At 37.1% G+C, this 18077-nt stretch overlaps 1 protein-coding gene across 4 annotated transcripts in view; it reads right to left on the bottom strand.

The window, feature by feature from the left end:
* Positions 1 to 18077, bottom strand: part of LOC150084913 (poly [ADP-ribose] polymerase tankyrase-like) — a 1170388-nt gene that overhangs the window by 902572 nt on the left and 249739 nt on the right. For all 4 annotated transcript variants that reach the window (XM_090376702.1, XM_090376704.1, XM_090376701.1 and 1 more), the window contains one exon: positions 15511 to 15675. In XM_090376702.1, coding sequence (XP_090232828.1) covers positions 15511 to 15675 — 165 coding nt within the window. The remainder of the gene's footprint in view (positions 1 to 15510; positions 15676 to 18077) is intronic.

Here is an 18077-nt window from a genome sequence, read left to right as displayed (position 1 = left end):
GAACTTTATTGTTCTTGTCTTTAGCAATTTAAATATACAGGGTGTCTCAAAAATATTGGTACAAACGTTTAGGGGAGGTAGGTAACATCTAAAGGAATGTGAATCGCATATGAACCCATAACCGGAAACGTCACCGTAAGTCGGTACACGGCGCTGTCCATCAGTTCGCGAAAGGGAAAATTTCTGGTTTACTCATTCAAGCAGTAGTCGCCGCACAAAGAGCATGCAATATACGAACTGTGAGCTGGCAGACATGCACCTAGTGTATGGATTAGCAGAGGGCCCACACGGTGTGCGCCCCCATGTGGCACAACATCGCTTTGCAATAAATGTGTGGACAGGTATGATCGGTGACTGCTTAGTCGGCCCATACCTGTTACCATCCCGCATGAACACCGCTAAATATCGGATCTTTCTTGAATAAGTTCTACTAGGGTTACTTGACGATGTTCCAGCAAATGTGAGATGCAACATTTGGTTTCAACAAGACGGGGCACCTGCACATTATGGAAGGTGTGTTCGTGACCATTTCAACAGGCGTTTTGGGCGTCGATAGATTGGCCGTGGTGGACCCGTCGCCTGGCCCCCCACACTCACCTGATTTATCGAGCCTTGATTTCTTTCTGTGGGGCCCCTTAAATCTATCGTGTATGAATCGCCTGTGGAGACGGAAATGGATGTCGGGGCGAAACTCGTCTGCGCTGCTGCTACTGTCAAAGAAACTCCGGGTGGGTTCGACCGTGTCCGCCAATCCATGCTGCATCGGTGTCACGCATGCACCGCGTCTCGTGGTGGAACCTTCGAGCATCTGTTGTAACATCATGAAACGCATCCATATCGTACTCCATTGTTAATATTATGTCAAATAAATGTTTGCCACTAATTACTGTCTTGTGTCATTTCTGCTTCTTGTGCCTCTGCTACTACTTTCCCGTGATGTTTCCGGTTATGGGTTCCTATGCGATTCACATTCCTTTAGATGTTACCTACTTCCCCTAAATGTTTGTACCAATATTTTGAGACACCCTGTAGACTGAATCAGTTATAATACTATTTCTCAATTTAGTATTCTGGTAGACTACTTCAATGTGTTTGTTCCATTTGTCCCAGGATTTTAATACTTGTTAAATAATATTTTAAAACTTCTGTAAAGTCATTAACAGTTGATTGTACTCATCATCATTGGAGCCTAATATTAGCTGCAGTGTGTGTATAGGTTGGCTGCTCATAAAGCATTCATTAATGGCACTGATTAACTCTACACTTGCAATGAATCACACTGCCAAGTCTCACAGGACTGACTTTGTAGCAACTTTTAAACCCATGCAGCTCACGAATGATCTTCTCAATAGATGGATACATCACCTCTCTAGCAATCTCTGACTATACATCAATGTCTAAAGATAAATTTTCTACAGCAGCAAAGGTTTCAGTATTGATAGCCGCTGACATGACCAACGTTCAACAGATTTCTGGCCAGGTCTAAATTCATTGTACCATCTCATTATTGTGGTATAATGAGAAATACTCTCCTTTCAAGCATTACCGTGTTGGTAAAGATTTTTGCAGTTCAGGTGAACGATAAGTTTTTATATATATATATTTAGTCATTTTATTGACTTAATTGTTATATTAAATTATTTTCTATAAGTAGCTTTATAGTCCTAGTCAAGCTCCTTAGTTTATTTGAATTTAGATAGATTTTAAAGTTAATACTTAGCATACGTCGATCTTACCATTCGTAACTTGCCGTCATTGATAAACAATATGGAATAACGTAACGTAAATCCCAAACTTCATAGCGTAAGCTTTTAACTTAAAACTAGATAGCGAAATACATAGCACTGTATTCCAAATCCTAGACTAGTATAGTATTATCAATTAATCAGGAAAATTTATTCATCTTATTAAATTTAATTGTTAATTAAATTACACTTAAACGGAATCATGACCCAGACTAGAGCAAAAAAGCAGCTAGCAAAAAGTAGCAGTAGTACTGTGACTCATGGGAGAACTGAAAGGTGTGATTCTCCAAAACATCACAGTCTAAAAAAATGTGTGAAGAGTGAAATGTTTGCAGACCTGTCTAGAACAGGACATGATCTAGCCAAGCAAAATGTCTTTGTGCATGCTAGTTACATAGACTGTAAAGAAATTAGACGCCAACACAGCATTCTGATAGGCATCTATGAGAATTTGAGGTGGAGGGTATATGCCCTCAAAAAAATAAATATGAGGGGCCAATCAAGCTCTCAGCTGCCTAACTTATCGCTCCAATGCATCAGGCAACACAGCAGAATTTCCAAAGCAGAATGCACTGGTCCCACAGGAAGTAATTATTGTTGGCAACTCTATTGTCAGGGAGACAGGGAATATATTATGCAAAAATGATAGGTGGAAAAGGACCAGGGTATGTCTGCGAGGAGCAAAAGATGATGACATTGTGGGGCAGATATCATCTTCTAAGGGCACAAAATGTGATATTATTGAACACGTTGGCAGTAATAACCTTAACAATAAGAGATCTCCAGATCTACTTAACAAATACAGGTCTTATGCTGAAAAAAAAGTTGCGAGTTAGGGTTAAATTTGGAAGTGTCAGAAATTCTGCTCAGACACGATGGGGGAGGGAGTATATGATGAGAGCCTTTTCAATCAATTTGGCCTTGGAGAGATTGTGCATGATTCACGGGATAGAATTTTTTTCAGCGTGGTCTGTGCTTGCAAACAGGAGAGACTGCACCTACATGGATGGGATACACTTAAATAGAAAGGGTGAAAGAATATTTCCTGATGCTATCGAGGCAGTGTTGGGTGGGTCGATAAACTGCTAGCTTGGGAGGATTCACAGACTAAAAGATTAACAGTAGCCACAGGCAGAGTCGAAAGTGATTCTTGCACTGCTTCAATTTTAATGAGCAGCAGCCTAGGGAGCAAGCTGCTGGGAGTCATCACAGAACAAATAAATACATGGGCTGTGTTAGGGTAACTAAGAGTAAGAACAGGAGCATGTATATTTGCGTATACACCAATGCTAGAAGTATAGTAAATAAATTTGATGAATTTGAAGTGCTGATCAACACATCAAAGGCAGATATAGTTGGATATCAGAAACATGGTGTCACAGATATAAGCAGTGCAAAAGTGGAATTTGGGAAATACAATGTGTACGGAAAGGATAGTAAGGGAGGAGAGTTTATGCTGTTAGTTAAGAAACAAAATCTAGGGGGAAGTGCATCCAGTTGATATGGGTGGACAGTGCAATGCTGAGTCTGTTTGGTGTGACATAAACACTAGGAAAGAGAAAATGAGAGCAGGAGTGTGTTATAGACCTAATGACTCTGATGAGTACAACATACAGTTGTGCAAAGAAATAGAGTGGGCAGGAAAATCAGAATGTCTTGTAATGGTTGATTTTAACTTTCCAAATATTGACTGGAACTTGTGGGTTGGTTGCTCGCACACTACTTTTGTGGATTTATTGGAGGATTGTTTTCAAATTCTATACAGTGGGATCAACTGATGATGTTACCAAGGGTGAATTCTAAATGGGAAGCCTTCAGGGACTTAATCTTGGAGGCTACTAGGCTTTCCATGCCAACTAAGAAATACTGTTCAAGGTTCAGGCTTAAATGTATGTCAGATTAATTAATGAGGCTCCCAGCACAGAAGAAAATGCATGGGATGCATATAAATTATCAGGCAACACAGCCTATGACAGATATAAGCTAGTCTGTAACCAAGTCACGAAGGAAGTTAGGCAAGCAAAGACAGTTTCGCAAAGGATGCAAAGAAAAACAGCAAAGAGTTCTTTACTTATGTAAACTCAAGAAGGAAGGGGATGAATCATATTGGTCCACTTAACATAGATAGTTTGACTATTGATGATTCTGCTCAAGTAGCTGATAAACCGAATGAGTATTTTGCATCTGCATTCACACATGAGGAGTTATTCAAGAAGGGGGAATGGCAGAGGTTTATCAAACTCTAATAGGGAACTAAGTGATTTTGTAATAACTGAGAGCAAAGTGGAGGAGAAATTTTTGAAGTTAAAAAATAAAAAAGGCACTTGGGGTGGATTGAATCTCTCCAGTTATACTGAAGGAGGCAGTGAGGGAAGTTAGCAACCCTTAGCCATAATTATGAGAGCATCCTCAGATTCGGGGGAGGACCCTAGGAACTGGAAATGTGCAAATCTATTCCCAATTCACAAAGGGGGTTCAAAGGGGGTTCTAATAAATGACACAAAAAAATTATAGACCCGTTAGTTTAACTTCTGTTCAGGGGAAAATAATGGAGTCATTGGTTAAAGAGGTGATACAGGTTCACCTAGACAAGACTGCAGTTATAGTTCAGACAAAACATGGGTTTGTTAAGGGGCAGTCTTGTCTGACCAATTTGATTGGATACTATGATGTGATCATAAAGGAACTGGATGCAAAAAATAATTTTGATATCATATCCTTGGATTTCAGAAAATCCTTTTGACACTGTTGCACAGGAAAGACTACTCTAAAAATTGGAATGGTATGGCATTAATGGCAAGTTGCTGCAATGGATAAAGTGATGGTTGAGTGGGAGATGGCAGAGAGTGGTAATAAATGGATACTGCTCTGCGTGGACTAATATTATTAGTGTAGTCTCCCAGGGATGGGTGCCAGGCCCATTGCTGTTTGTGTATTTATCAATGATATCGATGAAGGTATCGATGAAGTTTGTGGATGATACAAAGGTTGGCAGGGTTGTTAATGACAATAAAGACATTAGGCTACTGCAGCAGGATCTAGAAAAGTTAGGCAGAAAGTTAGGCTGAGAAGTGGCAACTGAAGTTTAACACTGACAAATGCAAAGTACTGCATATGGGTAGCAGTAACATAAGAGAAAAGTATCAACTGTGTGGTACTACACTTGGGGAAGTGGAGAATGAAAAAGACCTGGGGTAATTGTGCAGTCAGATGTGAAGTTCTTTGAGCAGTGCAGATTGGCTGCCAGAGCAGGTCATGGAGTTTTGTTAATGATATATAGGAATTTTAGGAATTTTGCAAGCAGATACAAGGAGGTCATTATCCCTTTGTATAAGGCAATGGTCAGGCCACACCATGAATACTGCATACAGGTCTGGAGACCTCATTTTAGGAAGGATGTAGAGTTCCTAGAACGAGTATAGAGAAGGGCAACAAAACTGGTGACAGGAACAAAGGGGGATACTTATGAAGAAAGGCTTATGTTCTGCAAGTTGCAGCATCAGGAGACTAGGCACCTGCGAGGTAATCTGATTGAGGCATATAAGGCCTTGAATGGTTTCAGCAGGCTCAATTCTGACGGGATACTTCCGCTTGCTCAGACTAAGAACCTAAGGGGGCATAGATTCAAATTGAGGAAAGACAGTTGTGGAATATATGTGAGGAAGTTTGCCTTTAGTCAGCAGGCAGTTGATTGCTGGAACAGGCTGCCATCTGTTGTTGTGGAAGTTGATAGCTTAAATAAACAAACATTTGCAGTGACCGGATTGTCGAAATGAGAAGGGTTTTTTTTTTTTTTTTTGGATGATGCTATTAGTTACCTAGTAGTAAGTTTTTATTAATTAAAATACTAAGACTGCAAATTATTTTTTGTTTATATTATGTCCAGAAATATAGCTGTATTTTCCATGAATTTAAATGTTTGCAAGTACCTTACATATACCACCAGAGTTGCAAACTTTTAGAACACCATTTAAAAAAAAAAAAAAAAAAATCATCAATACAGTAACCTAAGAGGGATTTACAACTAATCTACCATATACAGGGTGATTGACTAACAGTGCGACAAACTTGCAGGAGGTGTGGGGGACACAAAGACGAATCGGAATCACATAGCATTGCAGGGTCCGAAATGCCTTCATCATGCAGCAGAGGACGTTGAACGGGAGGTCGCGTGAACAGCAATCCCGCTGGAAGTCAGCATTTACAAACCGGTTCCCGAGGCACTAGGATGGACGAATATTCAAACGTTGAACTGGCCGACATGCACCTCGCGTATGGAGCTGCAGACTGTAATGGGCATGCCGCTCTGGGCTTGTACCAGGAACGATTCCCGCACAGGCGTGCTCCTCATCATATAATTTTCGCACGTATGCACAGAAGGTTACGTGAGACTGGTTGTTTCACGAGAGGTACCATGAATCGAGAGCGAATGACGAGGACGCCAGACAATGAGAAGAATATCCTACGTCTTGCAGAAGGCAATCCGAGTACGAGTACTTGAGCGATAGGCCAACGATTGGGTATTTCCCAATCCACTGTATGGAGGATACTGTCAACAAACCAATTGAGTTCATACCATCTGCAACGCGTCCAATCATTGGAGCCTGCAGATTATCCACTACGGAGGACTTTTGCTACTTGGTTTCTACAACAGAAATGGTTCGCAAATGCTGACTTCCAGCGGGATCGCTGTTCACGCGACCTCCCGTTCAACGTCCTCTACCGCATGACGAAGGCATTTCGGACCCTGCAATGCTATGTGATTCCGATTCGTCTTTGTGGCCCCTACACCTCCTGCAAGTTTGTCGCACTGGTAGTGAATCACCCTGTATAAGTAAAATAAAATGCTACTCAAGCATTTACAAACAAAATTTGTTTTTCTCATTTTATGATAATTTGTGATTTCTATGGCTCTTTTAGCTGAACTACTATTTTAAATCTCCTGCTGTTAATATTTGCTCAGATCATGTCAGTGGAATTATTCCTGTAGGATATACCTCCTTTTCAATCTTACAAGAATAACTTTTTTCCTTATCTAACAGTTTTCTATAAAAATTGCTAAGTTGTTCACAACTGATCAATTAATTTTTTAATGGTGCATCAGTAGCCTATGCCATAATACGCTGAGTCAAATAAAAACAGTACTAAATATGTTTTGGTAAACTATAAACAGGCTACCTTGTCAAGAAGAGGAAACTAAGCTGTTCAGAATAAAAATATACCATCTCACAGTTAGCTTATATCCAAATCTCCTGCTTCATTTTCTGTCAATGCTATAGATGGCATCAATTATATACAAATTTATAAATAAATCAAACTCAATTTTGAAAAGTCTTAAGAGTGAGAATCATCTGGTCTCTTCAAAAATTACTGGCTACAATAATTTGCAATTATTTCAAAAGCAAAAGCAACCAGTAAGTTTCTATCTTCTTATTATTGCACTATGTTCAGCTACCTGTAAAAATTGAAACCCAGCACTGGCTGGAGTCAATTAATTTCACAAATTTTCAGAATTTATTTATCTGTAGGTTTTTACCAGTTATATATGCTGTAGAAACTTATTCCTTATTATCAAAAAACATTTCAAAATCTTTTAAAAATCTCTCTTAAATTTTAAACGTTACATCACATAGTGAGGAGGGAAAGAAAGTGGATGAGTTGTATTAAATGTATAAATAAAGTACTTTAAGCATGAAGACTTCACATAGTATTAATTTAATAAAGTCTAAATCAGAAATAACATGCCAAAAATAAGCTAAAACAAAAATATAAAAATTTTTACATCACAGAAAAACATTTTTCCATAGCGTTGGGGATAACTAAGTAAAATATTAATATGTGGTCTTTATTGTTATTATAAAAAAGATAATGGTACTGGAAAGTTTCTAATGATAACTTTGTCATTCTATAATTTGTAACAGTGCACAGTACTGTGTAATACATCTGCAGTGTGGTTTTAAACAAGAGATGTGGCTGATAGGGAATAAAACAAATTTGCCTCCAAAAAAAAAACATTGCTTACAGTCTATTTATAGGTGGGGGTATGCAAATTCCAAGCATGACACTTGTAGCGCATGCATGCACCACTGGTTCACTATACTGACCATTCATCACAGAACACACGAAATTTACAGACAATATACTCAGAGCAACATGGCCTTAGTCTCTGATGCTTCTACAACCCTATTAAAACAACACCTGTTCACCTAACACAGGAACTTGATGATTTTAATATGTTAAAATTATTGATTCTTACTGTGAGATTTTGCAGCTGGACACACTCATTAATTGGAATTAAAGTGGAGAAAAATACAGATTAAGGGAATATGGCAGTTTAAATCTAATTCTAGACTGAGGAAATTAACATTGAATCTCACTGATTTCTATTAGAGTAAAGAATAGAACATGATGGTTGATGTTACTGCCAGTACAGTTTTTATTTATCATTCTCAATTATGGCATTTTCTCGATGGAGTTTAAATCAAATTTTTTTTGTCCATAATGTTCATCTCATTAAAAGTTATTTTTATTATAGCATTATATGTTCATTCGAATATAGTGTATTTCAAAAAGACACATTTTGGTATTTGGAATTAATATTTTGTCTGCCTTTTTAGAGAGTACTCATCATCCGATTAGATATCATGATGCAGTAACAAGGAACTGGATGCAAAAAATAATTTTGATCTCATATTTCTCTTTCTTGGTGATTCCCTTCTACTTCTCTCTCTCTCTTAGGGTAACGGGATTTTTTTTTTTTTTTTTTTTGGGGCTGGTGCAGCATAAGCCTCAGGCACCATATAGCTAATAATAATAATAATAAATATACTTGGATTTCAAGATGCGGTTGCACATGACAGACTACAAATTGGAGCAGTGTGACATTAAGGGCAAGTTAATGCTATGGATAAAGGGATGGTTTGGTTGGTGAAGAAAGAGTGGTTACTAATGGACACTATAGCCCCAAATGATGGGCCTTTAGGCATTCCTCCAGTCAATAATGGGACTCAAACCCAGACTTCACCAAATGAGTGCCATGGGGCAAAGCCGTGTCACCGGAGGCCCATGTCACATTGAAGTCCAGCAATATTGTCAATCAACAAGTTGCCTAACACATATGTTAGGCATCCTATTGATTGACTTTACCATGAGAATCCATAATACAATTTTTTGATGAACTAAAAATACTCCAAACTTCAGTAGGAATTTTAAAATATCCATGGCACAAGGAATATAAATTCTAAATCTGCATAACAAAATTAATAAGAATGAGGTGAAACAGCTAAATTTGCACAAAAGCTTCTCCAAATAATAATGAAAATTTTCCCAATGAAATCTTTTTGCCTTATGGGGCAATTTAAAATCAATGGACATGTAAACCAACATAACTGTGTTTACTGGGTCACTGAGAACCAAAATTTCCAAATGAAATGGAATTAAACTCTCCAGGTAAGGTTCGGCCAGAATTTTCTCTAGCGGGGATTTTTGGATCACCCCCCCCCCACACACACACCCTCAAATTTTATATATTTATATATGTAGCAGCAATTTGTCAATATCACAAAGCCTATCGACACTGGTCAAAGAACTATCAGATTACCCTTAAACCACTCTCATTCTTCACTAGCTTCAGTTGGTACCAACCACATTATGTTATTCTAGGATTAGTTGCCACCCATAATGCAGTTATCTTTCTTTTATCAACATTAAACCACAATATTAACTTCACAGCCCACCTACCTAATTTCTCTAGGTTTTGTTCCAGTGATTACAGCAAATATGCATCATCAGCTAACTTAGACATTAAAATTGATACATCTTCATCAATATCATTAATAAATATTGAAACAACAAAGTGTCCAGGACTGAACTTTGAGTGACTTCGCTAATAACATTAGTCCAAGAACTGAAGTGCCCATTTATAACCACGTTTTGCCTTGAATGGCAAGTTTTGCTAGTTGAGCATCCCTTTATTTATAGCAGTAACTTGCCCCAATTGCCACATTGCTCTAACTTGTATAACAGTCTTTCAGGTGGAATGGTATCAAAATATTTTCTGAAATCTAAGTATAAGATGTCAAAAATTTTTTTCAACCAATTCATTTATGACTGCATCATAGTAACTAATCAGACTGTCAGAATAAGATGAACAAACGCTGACAACTAGCTGGTCAATGTGGTTCATCCCTTTCCTAAATTTCTTCAATTTCTTTCCTCAAGAAATATACACTGTGATTGCCATATTAGCATTAGCAGATGGTATATGATGCAAGAAAGCAAGCTTATAACAGCATCAACAAAAAAAAAAAAAAAAAACACTAGCAATTTCACCCATCCCCATCCATTCGCTCCAAAATTTTGTCCACTTCCTCCTTGAATTTATTTAAGCTATCAACTTCCACAACGACAGATGGAAGTTTGCAATCTGAGTAAGAGGAAGAATCCCATCAGCATTGAGCCAGCTCAAACAATTCAAGACCTTACACACCTCAATCAGATCACTTCGCAGGTGCCTAGTCTCCAGATGATACAATTTTTAGAACTTAAGCCTTTCTTGGTAAGAGCACCTCTTTGTTCCCCTCACCAATCTTGTTAACCCTTCTCTGTACTCGTTCTAGCAACTCCACATTCTTCCTAAAATGAAGCCTCCAGACCTGTATGCAGTACTCAAGGTACTGCATATAGGTCTGGAGTACTGACCACTGCCTTATACAAGGGGATAACCAACTCTTTATCCCTGCTGGCAAAATTCATGTATATCATTGACAAGCCCACATGATCTGCTCTGGCAGCCTGTCTGCACTGCTCAGAAAACTTCATATCTGATTGCACAATTACCCCCCAGGTCTTTTTCATTCTCCACTACCCTGAGTATAGTACCACACAGTTGATACATTTCTCTGGGGTTACTGCTACCCATATGCAGTACTTTGCATTTGTCAATGTTAAACTTCAGTTGGCACTTCTCAGCCCATCTGCCCAACTTTTCTAGATCCTGAACCCTGCCAACTTTTGTATCATCTGCAAATTTCGACATTAAGCCTGACATACCTTCATCAATATCATTGATAAATATATAAAATAATAATGGGCCCAATACTGAACCCTGGGGGACTCCACTAATAACATTAATCCATGAAAAGCAGTGTCCATTGATTACCACATTGTCTTCTCCCATTCAACCATCCTTTTATTCACTGTAGCAACTTGCCCTTAAGGCTATACTGCTCCAATAATTACGCCATATAACTGCATTCCAGTCAAGATTATCCTGCATTACTTCTATGACCATTGACCACATTATTTTCTCTGAACAGAAGTTAGGCTCAGAGGTCTGCAATTATCCAAGAATGGTCTCGTAATTATGACTACAGGTTTGTGTACCTCTTTTGCTGCTGCTTCTAATACAATGTATTGATTCTATCCTATCAGCAATAGGTGCTGTTATTTAATTTTAATTTCAATAATTATGCATTCATATCCAGTGGGTCAATGTGGTTCATCCTTCTAGTATTAACATAAGAAAAAGAACTCTGCTATTTTCTTTACATTCTCATAATCTGCCTTAGCTTACCTAACTCCTTTAGTAAGATGGTTGCAGACTAGCTTATACTTAGAGGAGGCTTCAGTGCCCCCTAATAATTTATAAGATGATCCTATGCTTCTTTCTTCTCTGCTACTAGTTTCACCAATTGCTTCAATTCTAAACATTACCTACAGCTTAAAAACTATCTCTTAGATTATATAAGAAGCTTAATAGCTGCTACAAACACTTTCCATTTAGAAAATACATTTCTTTACAACATCGCTTGGTTCCACTGAAGAGATTTTTAAAAATGGTCTACTGCTATCACCGTTTCAAAAACAGAAATCTCTTCCCACTTACTCTTGGCAGTAGTTATATCTTTAAAAAAATCCCACAATAGTTAGCACTGCTGCCTACCTTTATATCACTGAAGGCTCTGCTAAATATAAACTAGTCAGAAATCAAGTCACTAAAGGGGTCATGCAAGTTAAGGCAGATTACGAGGATTCTTTGACTAAGAAGATTCTTAATGCATAAAGTGCTGCTCATAGTGCATCGTTGTGGGATTTATTTAAAAAATATACCTAGTGTCAAGGGTAAAGGGAAGGGATTTTGTTTTTGAAAAGGTGACTGCACTGGACAGTTTTTAAATTCTTTTTAGTGTGACCAAGTGATGGTGCTAACAACTGCAAATTCTAATTTGCAGTTAGCACCATCACTTGGTGCTAACAACTGCAAACTGATCATACATACTAGATTTAGTTTTAAATCTAACATGATGTCGGGTAAACTGATGAAACTAGTAGCATGCGATCATATCAGGTAAACTGATGAAACTAGTAGCATGCGATCATGTCAGGTAAACTGATGAAACTAGTAGCATGCGATCATGTCAGGAAAAACTGATGAAACTAGTAGCATGCAATCATGTCAGGTAAACTGATGAAACTAGTAGCATGCGATCATGTCAGGTAAACTGATGAAAAGATGCATGCAATCATCTTATAAATTATCAAGGGACATTGAGAGGCCTCTGTTAAATATAAACTATTCCACAATCAAGTCACTAAAGGGTTAGGCAAGCTAAACAAATTATGAGCCAATCCCTTGATTAGGAAGATTCCCTAATCTTCCTACACCAACATGTCAGAGTACTGCCTCTCTGACATGTTGGTGTAGAAAACAGTTATACAACAAATCTAGCATTTTCAAAATGTTCCTGATCAGCTATCATGACATAGTCACAGGGGAACTAGATGCAAAAAAAAAAAATAATAATAATAAATAAACATCCTATACTTAGATTTCTGTAAAGTTTTTGAAACTGTTTCATGTGGAAGACTGTTTTACATATTGGAGTGACAGAGCAGGTTACTCCTAGGGACAAAGGATTGCTTGAGTGGCAGAAAATAGAGTAGATAACAATGAGGAGGAATGTTATTAGTGGAGTTCCCCGCGACTCAAACCTGGATCCCTTGTTGTTTTCAATATTTATAGACGAAAGCATATGAAGTTTAATGGTGAGGTCTTGGAGGCCACCTTAGCCGAGTGATCAGGCACAAGGGTGCATACGTACAAGTGCCTTGTATGACCGGGGTTCAAGTCCATGACTGCTAAATACAATGCTGTTTCTTGTATTCTCTCCATCTTGTGAACTCCTCTGACCGTGTGGTCATCCCAGAGTATAAACAGAAAATTTATTTATATATTTTATTCTGTGATACGAAGATTAGAAAGATGGTTAATGGCCACAATAAAACCTAGAAAAATTAGGCAGATGAGCTGAGAAGTGGCAGTTGTGGTGTAACATTGATAAATGAAAGCTACTGCGCTGGAGTAGCAGTAATCCCAGAATAATGCTGGTGTGCAACTACCACAGCAGAAATAAAGAGCTTGCAACTTGCTTTGTTCACTCATAAGCATTCCAAAATGGGCTTTGTAAGCACTGCAAAACCTGATGCCACCAACAATGTTATGCTTCGCCTACTTTGGATCTCTAAAATATCAAAAACATAACAAGTCTAAGATAACTTGCACCTTTGTTTGGTAGTCGTAGCAAAACTTTAAAAACATAAAATAAATAAATAAAAGTGAGTGAGTCAGCTATTATATGAATACAAGCTCTCATATCACTGTTGTTGTTGTTGTTCTTGTTCTTGTTCTTGTTGGACTTATTGGTGCATCAGCAACTTAGGCTATAATGCACTAATTACTGTCTAATATTTTTTTTGTTTCCCTTAACAAGTGATATGGTTCATATATTGTGATATTTATTTATTAATTATAAAAAGAGAAAAATGTCATCCATGTCTTGCAATCTCCTAGAACACAGTGTAATGATAACTGGTTGCAATTATGAAAATGAGAGAAGAAAGCAGTTTTCTGTTGTTTCAGATATAGTGGGCATTCTATTATATGTTTTACTGTTAATGAGCATAAGCAGTTACTGCATTGTGGAGGATTATTATTTGTTAGTAGGTGGCAGTGAGTTAGGAATATATGACCACTGCGTAATCTGGCTAGTATGGTTTCTACCTTTCTATTTCGTCTCAGGCTGGATTGTGACTGTTTGGGTTCTCTCTTGATATCAAAAATTTTATTATTTGTTTGATCTTTCCATATGCGTGTCCACTGGTCTATATACATCTGTTTGATAATGAATTTATGATCAATACAAGCACAGAAATTATGTGGAATCACTTTTGTGGCACATTTAGCAGGTAAATCTGACTGCTCATTTCCTGGGATTCCAACGTTTCCAGGGATCATATCACAGTATTGGTGTGCATTTATGTAATACCAATATAAATGTCATAAAAACATAACCTTCAAATGGGTTCTAAAATATTCACACTAGAGAAAAACTGATAAAACCACTGGATTCAGCAGGCAAAATACAGAAACAGTTAAATAAAAATATAAACAAATGTTTCCTGTTATGTAGTGTTATCATTAATTTCAACTCAGGCAATAAAGAAATTTTATATATATATATATATATATATATATATATTATATGTAGCCCCTTAAAGGTAATATTTAAAAAGTTACATAGGATAAAAAGGTATTCGGTTGATGAAATGGTTTCAGTAAATGAAAGATTAATGAGTCACGTATGACAGATGCACCTAAAAGCGCAAAGCAGCATTAAAGAATACAAGAGTATATAAAAGTTTGTATTAATATATTGAATAAAGTGTGCATAAATGGATGTGAAAGTTACACACAAAATGCCAGTAACTAGAAGAGTGAGGATAGTTGAAAAAGAAGTGTACTAGATATGTGAAAGGTGAAAGAATGTTAATATCCTAAAAGTTATGATGAATTAAGAAAATTATGGGCTAAATTACTAATCCAATTGGAAAACTGTAAAGAAAAATTAGTACAGAAAAATACCAATAAACAAAAATAAAAATGCAGCTCACATCAGATCAGGCACTTTTGCCTTACCTATATTCGATCATTAACAAAATATGTTCCACCCTCCCGTATCTGATGACAGCTATACCACTTTCTATTTTTATTTTTGTTTTATTGGTATTTTGCTGTACTAATTTTTCTTTACAGTTCTCCAACTTTCTATTGGCTTAGTAATTTAGCCAATAATTTTCTTAATCCATCATAAGTTAATATATATATTAGCTTATCATTTAATAAGTTAATATATAAAGTTGGTTTCGTTTAAATGAAAACTAATCATACATACTAGAATTAACACAGTACTAATGATTTCAATAAATATTTAATTTGAAACAATAAACAATAAAAGGTGTGCATCAAGAAAAACCCTAATTCAATTAATACTTCTTAAATACATTTAAGAAATGTAATTTAATTACCTTTTTAACATTAAATACTAATTCATACTGAATTCAAAAAATAGCAAGGGCTTAATTTTTCAGTATTCACCTTGATCGATCTGCAATTGTTATGGTTTGAATGGCAAGAGAAGAGTAGCTTTAAGGTGATTGGTTCTTAAATTAAGGGGTGGGTAAATGGTAATTATGATGGAAACAGGATTAAATTTAGTCCAATAAAACAGTATTTTAAGACATACTATAACTTCTAAGTATACTAATTTATATTAATGCAGAAATTAAGTGGTGACAATTTCACCATAACTTTCTTTCACAAAAAAAAAAAAACAAAAAAAAAAACACCAAAATTTATATTTTAGATATTTTTGCACTGAAATAACATAATTACATATAATTATTAAATATGTTCTTAAAAATATACCTCCATCTGTAGTAACTTGATGGGGATCAGGAATGTCCATGCCATTTTCAACATTCAGTGCCCTCTGAAGTATGTTAAGTGTGCGTTTTCGTTCATCATTTGGAAGAAAATACCTGTTTCTGTCAACTCGCTTTAACCTTAAGTTGGTCAATACACACTCAAAATCTATATTAAAAATAAATAAAAATAAAAAAATACTGTTAACATAAACTGCACTAAAATGAAATGATATGGTCATACCCCTGTGAAATTGTCAATTACTAAGATTGCAGGAATATAACTACAACTCATAATAAAAAAAATTAATAATATATATATATATATATATTTTTTTTTTTTTTTTTTTTTTTTGAATACTCTCACTGCATTCTCCCATGGCTTCCAAAAATTTGCAGCTAAGCCTGCACCACAACTGAAGAATAATAGTAAGACGAGGAGCCCAGAGAGTGCAGTACACAAAGAAAGAGATTCTTGCACTGCTTCTATTAGAATGAGCAGAAGCCTGAAAAACAAGATGCATGGTATTTCAGAGACTGCTGGGAGCCATTGCGGTACAAGCAAACACATGGGTTGTGTTAGGTTAGCTAAGAATAGAAACAGGTGCAGGTATACTTGCGTGTACACCAATGCTAGGAGTTTAGTAAATAAATTTGATGAATTTGAGGTATTGCTCAAAACATCGAAGGCAGATATTGTTGGGATATCAGAGACGTGGTGTCACACAGATATAAGGTATGCAGAACTGCAATTTGGGGAGTACAACGTCTACAGAAAGGATAGACAGGATAGGAAGGGAGGAGGGGTTATGCTATTAGTTAAGAAACACATAAAAACCAAGGAAGTGAAGCCAGTCGACATCGCTGGACAGTGCAGTGTGGAGTCAGTTTGGTGTGACATAAACATTGGGAGATCAAAATTGAGAGTAGGAGTGTGCTATAGGCCTAATGACTCTGATGAGTATAATAAGGAACTGTACAGGGAAATAGAGTGGGCCAGTAAATCAGAGTGTCTTATAATGGGAGATTTTAATTTCCCAGATATTGACTGGAATTTGGGGGCTGGTTACTCACACACTAGCAGGGCTTTTGTGGATTTATTGGGTGATTGTTTTCTACATCAGCATGTTCAGGACGCAACTAGAGGGAATAATATACCTGATTTGATTATCAGTAGTGATTCTTCATGCATTAAGAATCTGCAGTAAAGGAACCACTAGGTGGCAGTGATCACAGTGTGTTGAAGTGGGATTTACTCAAAGAGGTAACTACCATCAGAGGTAAAGGGAAGGGTTATTGCTTTCGTAAAGGCAATTATGATGGTCTGAGACAGTATTTAAATTCTAAACAGTGGGACCAACTGATGATGTTACCAACAGCAAATTCAAAATGGGAAGAACTTATCTTCAAAGAGCTTATCTTGGAAGCTACTAGGCTTTACATACCAACTAAGAAATATTGTTCAAGGTTTAAGCCTAAATGGATGTGAGATGAACTTTTTTTTTTTTTTATTATTATTATTATTAGCCATATGGTACAAGGAAGCCTGAGGCTTATGCTGCACCAGCCAAAAAAAAAAAAAAAATTCCCGAGTTACCCCTGTGTGTGTGTGTGTGTGTGTGTGTGTGTGTGTGTGTGTGTGTGTGTGTGTGTGTGTGTGTGTGTGTGTGTGTGTGTGTGTGTGTGTGTGTGTGAGAGAGAGAGAGAGAGAGAGAGAGAGGGCATCACCAAGAAAGAGAAGAATGATGACATCCAGCTCAGGACCCTGGGTTTGCCAAGCCCATACTCACCAGATGTGAGTCCCCTAATGAGACACATGGCAGAGAAGAAAAAATGCATGGGATAAATATAAATTAACACGTGACACAGAAGCCTATGATAGATATAAGCTAGTCTGTAACAAGTCACAAAGGAGGTTAGGCAGGCAAAGGCAGATTATGAGAAATCTTTGGCAAAGGATGCAAAGAAAAACAGCAAAGAGTTCTTTACTTATGTAAACTCTGGAAGGAAGGGGATGGATCAGATTGGTCCACTTGATATCGATGGTTCAACTGTTGATGATCCTGCTCAGGTAGCTAACAAAATAAATGAATATTTTGCATCGACATTCACACATGAGGAGTTGTTCAGCGAGGGGGAATGCCAGAGGTCTATTCAACTCTGGCAGTAAGCTAGATAATCTTTTAATAACTGAGAGTAAAGTGGAGGAGAAATTGTTGAAGATAAACACAAGAAAGGCGCCTGGGGAGGATGGGATCTATCCAGTTATATTAAAGGAGGCAGCAAAGGAAGTAAGCAAACCCTTAGCCATAATTATGAGAGCTTCCTTGGACTCAGGGGAGGTACCCATAGACTGGAAATGTGCAAATGTGACCCCAATTCACAAAGGAGGATCAAAGGCTGACACAAGTAATTATAGACCTGTGAGCTTAACTTCTGTTCCAGGAAAATTAATGGAGGCACTGGTTAAAGAAGCACTGCAGGATCATTTAGACAAGACTTCAATTCAATTATAGCTCAGACACAGCATGGTTTTGTTAAGGGGAAGTCTTGCCTGACCAACTTGATTGG

This window comes from Mastigoproctus giganteus, chromosome 6, assembly GCF_048544385.1.
Source record: "Mastigoproctus giganteus isolate SK-2022 chromosome 6, ASM4854438v1, whole genome shotgun sequence".
Lineage (NCBI taxonomy): Eukaryota > Metazoa > Arthropoda > Arachnida > Uropygi > Thelyphonidae > Mastigoproctus > Mastigoproctus giganteus.
The sequence above is the reverse complement of the archived record's forward strand: the minus strand, read 5'-3'. Positions and strand labels throughout refer to the sequence as shown.